We start from the raw sequence: 7067 nt of genomic DNA, 5'->3' as shown, positions 1-7067 counted from the left end.
TTCCCTGGGGAGCTCATCCCAGCCCCCAGCCACACTCCCGGGGAAGAACTTTACCCCAGGAGCCCTCCTGAACCTCCCCAGATGCAGCTTTGAGCCATTCCCTTGCATCCATCACTGCTCACCACGCTTTCAGCTACACGATGCTTATCAGTCACGCTAGAGGCGAGCTGCAAAACACCACGCAAAGGAGGCTGACGGTGTAGAAGCCAGGTATATTTATTATTTGGTAGATCTGCTGATTCTAAGCTGGTCTCATGCTGGGGGCCCAGCTCGTTGCCTGCACGCTGGAGGCTGGCGGGGGCTCTCCTGCGAGCTGTGCCCGTCCTCCTGCCCGTGCCCACCCCGGTGGTGGCTGCCCCGGCACCGCGAGCCCACCCGTGCTACACAGCTGCTCACGGACCCCAGCAAGGCACCGTCCTGCGTGGACAGAGGCTACGGTACCATGGTCTGAAGTGTCTAAAGATAGCTTGCTAGCGATGAGGGCTTGCGCACACAGCAGAATCCACGAGTGTGATGTTAATGAGCTGGCAGCGCGGTTAATTATCCATCCGCTAGTGGGAAGTGACAAGCCTCTGAAGTGTAATTAATCACCATTCCCAAAACAAAAAAAAAAAAACACAACACAATCAGAGTGGAAGTGGGTGCCAGCCCATCCACCCGAGCCGTTGGTCTTGCTCCTTCTCATAGATACCCAACTCCGAGTCTTTTGCCCCCCTGCACGCCAGCTTCTGGTGGATACCAGCATGGAGGGAAGCTGGCCACCATCTCCTTCAGTTCTTCCCTCTCCTCCCTGCCTCCAGGCTGGATTTCAGAGCACCCGTCTGCCCCAGCTCCCCGTGCTCCTTGGTGCCAGCCCCGACCTGCGAGCTCCCCAGCAGTATTTCATTGATGGAGCTCAGTGTCAGGTTGCTGAAGACCATGTTGAGGTGATTGATGCCTCGCAGCTCCTGGATATGGACTTTCTGCTTCTGCTGGTTGCGCCACCGCTTGCACAGCTCTGAGCTGCGCCTGCTGACTGTGTCATCCCCGTCCCCATAAATCATGTCCACGGGGTCCTCGTAAGGGAAGTGCTCATCGTATATGTAAGTCTCCACGGTGGGATAGCCAGTGCCATAGAGGCAATACGTGTCCACACCAGGAGGGGGTAAGCCCTTCAGCAAGTCCTTCATGTCCTCCCACATGTACCAGCCATCCTCCAAGTTGACATCGGTGAAGAACTGCTTGTAGTCCCGGTAGGTGTAATTGTAGGAGGGTGTGGAGATGAAAATGTGGTCCTCGGGCCAGGCCAGGCTTGTTGGGAACATCCAGGGGCTGGTGGTGGTCATGCGCTGCTCTTCGCGCAGCTTGATGTTGGACATCAGCGGGATGCCCTGATTATCACCTGCGGGACATAGGGACTCGTCAGAAACAGGGAGAAGGGGGCTGATAGCAGGTGACCAACCTGCATTGTCTCCTGCAGACCTGGGTATTTTTGGTGTGTCTGGAGTCCTAAAACCATGCAACGATCTTAGATGACCTTAAAAAATAGTCTCTGGACTGTGTAACAACAAAGAATGATGCAAGGGGTCAGATGTTAAAATTTTCAAGCACATGATTTTAAATAAATTCCTTGCATTTTGGAGTCTCAGCTTGTGACTTGTAGATATTTGGGCTGTCAGCATTAGGCAATTGATTGTGGCTTTCTAGACTGAAAAGAGGCTAAAGAGGAACTGGGTGAAGGGAGTTTAAAGCCTGAAAAAAAGCTTGTGGGGGATGGGCTCTGATATATGGGGAGATGCCAGCAAGTGGCACAGGACAGTGCGAGGGTCCCTTCAGTGGCCTCCGTGGCCTCTGCTACAGAAGGGTTGTAGAGCTTGGAGCAAAGGTCCATCTGCCTCACAGCCCTGCTCCATTGGAGGCAGTGTGGATGTCTGGGGAGGCAGCGAGAAGAAGGCGAGCTCCCCAGCCTGCTTCCCTGGCCCCACAGTTTGTGTCTGAAGCATTTTCTTGCCGAGGATGGGCAGTTCTGGTTTCAAGGAACATCCCTAGCCTTCAGCTGTTTGTCCCCCAACTCTTCCACCAGCGTCTGGTCCCTGCTCACTGCCACCCTTCCATTTCTGCAGGAGAGAAAGAAAACAAAGAAGTCTCTGCACACTAGAAATCACTCACCAGATGCCAGGACACGCAGGGGCTTCACAGACCCTCCCCAGGGGGCACCCAGGGAGATGAAGCCCCCGATATACTGCTCTTTCCAGGCTTGTCTCTGCTGTAGCAAGAAGTAGAGGACGTTGAGGTTGCCCATGCTGTGCGCGATGAGGAAGACACGCTGCTGGTACTCGTCGTGCATCTCCTCTATCAGCGCCTTCAGGTTTTGGAAGTATTCAGGTTGCTCCTCTGTGGGCGAGAGAGGCACCAGCTCTTGGGCAGCTCAGGGCTGACCCCAAGAGCCCCAGCTGGAGAGAAGTGTGGGCACAGACAGCAGAAATGCCACCAGGCAGATTGACATTAGAGTGCTGCTAGTGGCCAAGTGCTCACTGACACAGAAAGACAGCCCTGTTCAGGGGTTCCTTCATGCTGAAGCACCCCACTACTTCTATCAGCATGCTGGCCTGCTCACCGAGAGCCATCCTGTCTCCCTCCCCGCATGCATGACCTGGTCACAGCCCTAAACTTACGGGGCCCGACCCTCCAGTCATAGGGGGCTGCCCGAACCGTCTGGTCCCTCACGTAGCCGTTGTTCACCAGGTTCTGCACCAGGGTGTGCAGGTAACCTGCGGAGAGAGAACAGGTGGGAATTAGGTCTGCAGTCTTCTCCTGTTATCCTTTTGCCACCCCGATCCTATTGACAGCCAGAATTCCCTCTGATAAGCTCGATTGTTCCGGTCAGAGATAGTGGCCCTGTGCGTCCCGGAGGCATGACGTGCTGGGGTCAAGGCACTCGGGGTGAGAAGGGAACGTGTCCCTGGGGTCAGCGTCCCTCACTCCTGGGTGCCCTCTGCTGAAGGGTGTTTGGGAGCCCTGGACATCCCGTGCCTCTCCATGAAGCTGGCTCCTCTCACCTGCCAGTTTGCTCTGGTCCAGGTATTCCACAGAATAGGTCTTGCCGAAGCCAGGTACGCGGATGTGCACCCCAGGGGCGTTGGACATTTTCCGGGAGGTTCGGTTGTACACCACCCTGCAGGGACAGGAGAGAAGGTAGGAGCAGGGCCACGTCCATGGGGGACAGGGTAGAGATCACCAGGTGGCAGCTTGGCCCCAGGGGGCTGTTCCCAAGTCTTGTGCAGATGGGGACATGGACTGGTGCTGAGACAGTGTCCCCGTGTCACTTTGGGCTCCTGCATTAGGGCAGGAAGCTCCGTGGAGCAGGCTGCGATGTCTCTCTGGCCTTGCTGCTATGGGCAGGGTGGCAGCGTCTCTAGGAGGTGCTGAGGACAGTCTGGATGGCACGAACACATGGTGGGGATGTGGAAAAGGGGAAGGCGTTTGGAAAGCACCGGTGAGAGCTGCGTTCAGAATGCACAGTCCAGGCAGGACGGTGCTCCCGTGTTCCCATGTGTGTGCTGGGTCAAGGCCAGAGAGGGAGGAGAGGGGAGGGAGATCCCTGGTAGGTCATTTCCCTGGGGACCTCCTGGGATGGGGGTGAGCGGTACCTGGTGTTATCGATCCAGCAGTCAACTCCCACTGGCAGGAATGTGTTGAGGTTGAGCCAGATGGTGAAATAGTCCTCAGTTTTGCGGTAGCACATCCAGTTCACCACATCTGGTTTGTCCAGCTTGGCTTCCAGCTGGTTCCCAAGCCACCCGGGCACTGGAGGCACCACAGAAAGAGACCAGGGCCAGCTAGACCCCATCTCTGTGGGGCTGCCTGGCCCCGTGCTTCCCTAGCCTCCATCCTCCCCTGGGGCTGCCTGGCTGGGGACACCCAGGGACCTGCTGTTGGATGCTGTTGGAGGCAGCACCCACGGAAAACAGCCTGCCCAGGGCCTGGTCCCTGCCAAGCACAACACATCTGAGGGCACTTGGAGATGCGGGGTGAGCACAAAAGTGGTGGCAGCGTGCTAAAAGCACATCCCTGGGGACCACTGAGCTGCCTCCCTCCATCATGCGTGCTCTGCCCTGCGACACCCAGCCGAGAGCTGCCACCAGCACCCAGCACCCACCCAAGCACGTGGAGATACACCAGCACGAAGCAGCCTGGTGCATCTGCCCCTGTGTGGCTGCCTTTCCATGCTCCTCTCCTCCAGAGAAGCTCCTCTGCTCCTATCCTCCAGAGGGATAGAGCTGGAGCTGCTTGGGGCTGCCCAGCCCCACCGTGTCCCCTGCCCTACAAATCACACCCATCGGTTTGCCCAGGGCAGCAGAGGCCCTGGGGAGGTGTCCAGGGTGAAAGTTGTCCCAGTGCTGATGCCCAAGGCCCACACACTGATTTCCTGAACTTTAAACCCTCCATGTAGGCTGAGCAAGGTCCCTGAAATGATTCGGAACCGTTCCCTGTGGGAATTCAGTGCAAATATCACACAGGGTAAACACAACCCCGTTTTAACCAAGTTCACTGCCTGCCACATGTGACCTGGGCTCTGCCTCTGGGACCTGCGCTGTGGTTCCCTGGCAGGGACAGGGGACGCTCGCTATGGAGACTGCTCCCGGCCACCATGCAGGATCCGAGACCTGCCCCAAAGCACTGGACAAGGATGAGAAGTGAAGGGACCACAGGGGACAGTGGCTGCCAGGCTGGTGGGATGGGAGCACTGGGTGCTGAGTGAACTCGACAGCCCTAGCAGGACCCCAACTGTGTCAAGGACACGGGTTTGGGAGAGCCACAGCAGTGTCCCTGCAGCGGGGTGCAAGGGCAGCTTGGTCCAGAGATGCTCCAGCCTCATCCCACCCGCCATAGCCACAGCTTCACGGCATGGCAGAGCATTCCCTGGGATGCAGGGACATCCAAAAGCCTCATCCCATGCAAGGGGGGAATGGGATCTGCTGGTTGCCTTGCTCAACCTGCTTCATGGCTCCCTCACCCCCGTGGAGGCTCCCTTTGGATATGGGGAAGGTCTAATCCTGCCTTTACAGGAGGGTGAGGATCAGCACATCCTTCCCCGTACACAAGTGGATGCTGGTGGAGAGCCCAGGCATGGGATGGGGAGGGGGCAGAGGGCTGCTGGACCTGCCCAGGGGGCAAGCAGAGCGGGTGGCAGCTCCTGAGGCAGGAGGTCACCCCCAGTCCCATGGGGCAGCCCCATAGGGGACTGCCCCCTCAAGGGTGCTGGGGGCACCCCAACCCCCTTCCCCCAGGGCAGCCAGAAGCCCCGGTGTGCGTAGTCCTGAGCTCTGCCTCGCCTCGGAGAGGACATTAGGTAATTATTAAGGGAGCTCCTGTGGGGGCGGAGGGGTTATCGTGGGTCCCAAGGGCACTGGGGGTTTCTGGCCCTTGGGTTTCAGCCCAGGGGGATGGGCTGCATGCCCATGGTGTCCCGACCACCCCGGCACCGTGGCCTGGGCACAGCACGGGGGTGAGCTTGGTGCTGGGGGTGCAGGGCAGAGCCAGGAACCCCTGCTGGGGTGGGGAGAAAGGGAGGTCCTGTGGGGGCTTGAACTGGGGCTGCATGGGGGTCTGAGCAAGCTGCAGCCAGGTGAAAGGGTGTTGGAGATGCTCTTCTTGCTGCAGGCCATCCTGAGAAGAGGGGACGGTGCCACGCCACCCCCTGCCCTACGTGGTGACAGCCACTGGGGCCACCTGGCTGCAGGCACTGTCCCTCCGACCATGCTGTGCCAGGGGCTGGGGGCACGGCCACCCCTGCCAGGCTGCGGTGATCAGTGCGGGCTGCCCTGGTGCAAGCAGAACTCCATGGGCATGGGTGTTCAAAGGGTCATCCACCAGATGTTCTGCTTTTTCTCTTCTCTTTTTAAAAGGGAAACTCCGTTTGATTAAAAAAGAAAAAGAGAGAGAGAAAAAAATAACCCTTCTGCTCAGAACAGTGGCAAAAGCCCATGCCAAGTCCCCGGAGACGGCGCAGGGGGCACAGGAAGGCTGGCCACAGCCATGCACCACCAGGAGCTGTTTGCAAACAGCCCTGGCCAGGCAGCAGGACTGGTGCTCCATCCCCACGTCCCTAGGTGATGCCCCAACCTCTCCTTTTGCCTCTCCGTGCACCTCTGGTATTGCCATCGCCCCAGCAGGGTGGTCTGGTGTGAGGCGGACACCCCCCTGCAGCATTAGGGGATGGAGCAACCATCACTGGGGAGCAGCAAAAAGCATGGGGCAGACATCAGGGGAGCCAGGGGTGGTAGATCCCATCCTGCTGGAACAGCACTGGGGAGCCGCAGCTCCCTGAGCCCTCCCCGAGCAGAGCAAGCCCTGACCCCCCCCTCGGCCATGCTGGGGTCTCTGATAAGATGGGCAGAGACTGCAAAGTGCCCCGGCCTCACCGCCAGCACCCTGGCAGGTGGGCTGATGTGACCTTACCGAGCACCACGGGCGGCGTGCTGTTGGTCGGGGGTGCCTCTGGGGTGGAGGTGGGTGGGAAGAGGACATTGAAGAGCCAGAACTGGGACGCGGGCTGCGGGAGCAGCAGCAGCAGCGTCAGCAGCGCAAACCCAGCGCCCGTCCTCCCCATGGCCAGCTTGGCTGGGCTTCCCTCCGGACGTCGCCAAGCAAACAGCCTTTTATATTTTACGCAGGTCCAGGCAGAGGCGCTGGGGCCGCAGGGGAGGGGAGAGCAGCAAGGGGCTGGCCGTGATGGGGAGGAGGGACGGGGAGGGACGAAGGCCCAGCCTCGCAGACATGCCATGGACTCTCTGCATGCCCGGAGCCCTGCCCGCGGGTGTGAGCAGACCTGGTGGCTCAACCCATGGCCTCATGGTGCCCGAGCTGTGTGCGGGGACGGTGACTGCCACGTGCCTCCAGAGGGTGACTCTGGGCTGGGGCCATGCCAGGGCAGCCCCCCTGTGCACCAAGATCTCTGCAAAACCATTGCTGCGACTCGGAGTCGAACCGAGGTCGCTGCGGCCACAGCGCAGAGCACTGACCGCTGGGCGAGCACAGTGGCGCGGCACAGGCCTTGCCTTGGGTCGTGCTCCCCCCTGCCTCCC

The 7067-nt window shown here is 59.4% G+C and overlaps 1 protein-coding gene across 1 annotated transcript; it reads right to left on the bottom strand.

Annotated features, from left to right (window-relative positions):
* Nucleotides 1-204: 204 nt before the first annotated feature.
* On the bottom strand, nucleotides 205-6647 carry LCAT (lecithin-cholesterol acyltransferase). Its single transcript, XM_082769881.1, has 6 exons — nucleotides 6442-6647; nucleotides 3630-3786; nucleotides 3039-3154; nucleotides 2655-2750; nucleotides 2149-2373; nucleotides 205-1381 (listed from the first exon to the last, which is right to left on the bottom strand). The coding sequence occupies exons 1-6, from the start codon at nucleotides 6590-6592 to the stop codon at nucleotides 771-773; spliced, it is 1356 nt and encodes a 451-aa protein (XP_082626007.1). The 5' UTR covers nucleotides 6593-6647; the 3' UTR covers nucleotides 205-770.
* Between the last annotated feature and the right edge of the window lie 420 nt (nucleotides 6648-7067).

This window comes from Aythya marila (genome assembly GCF_965140915.1).
Source record: "Aythya marila genome assembly, chromosome: 12".
Classification (NCBI taxonomy): domain Eukaryota; kingdom Metazoa; phylum Chordata; class Aves; order Anseriformes; family Anatidae; genus Aythya; species Aythya marila.
This window is presented reverse-complemented; position numbering and strand designations above follow the sequence as displayed.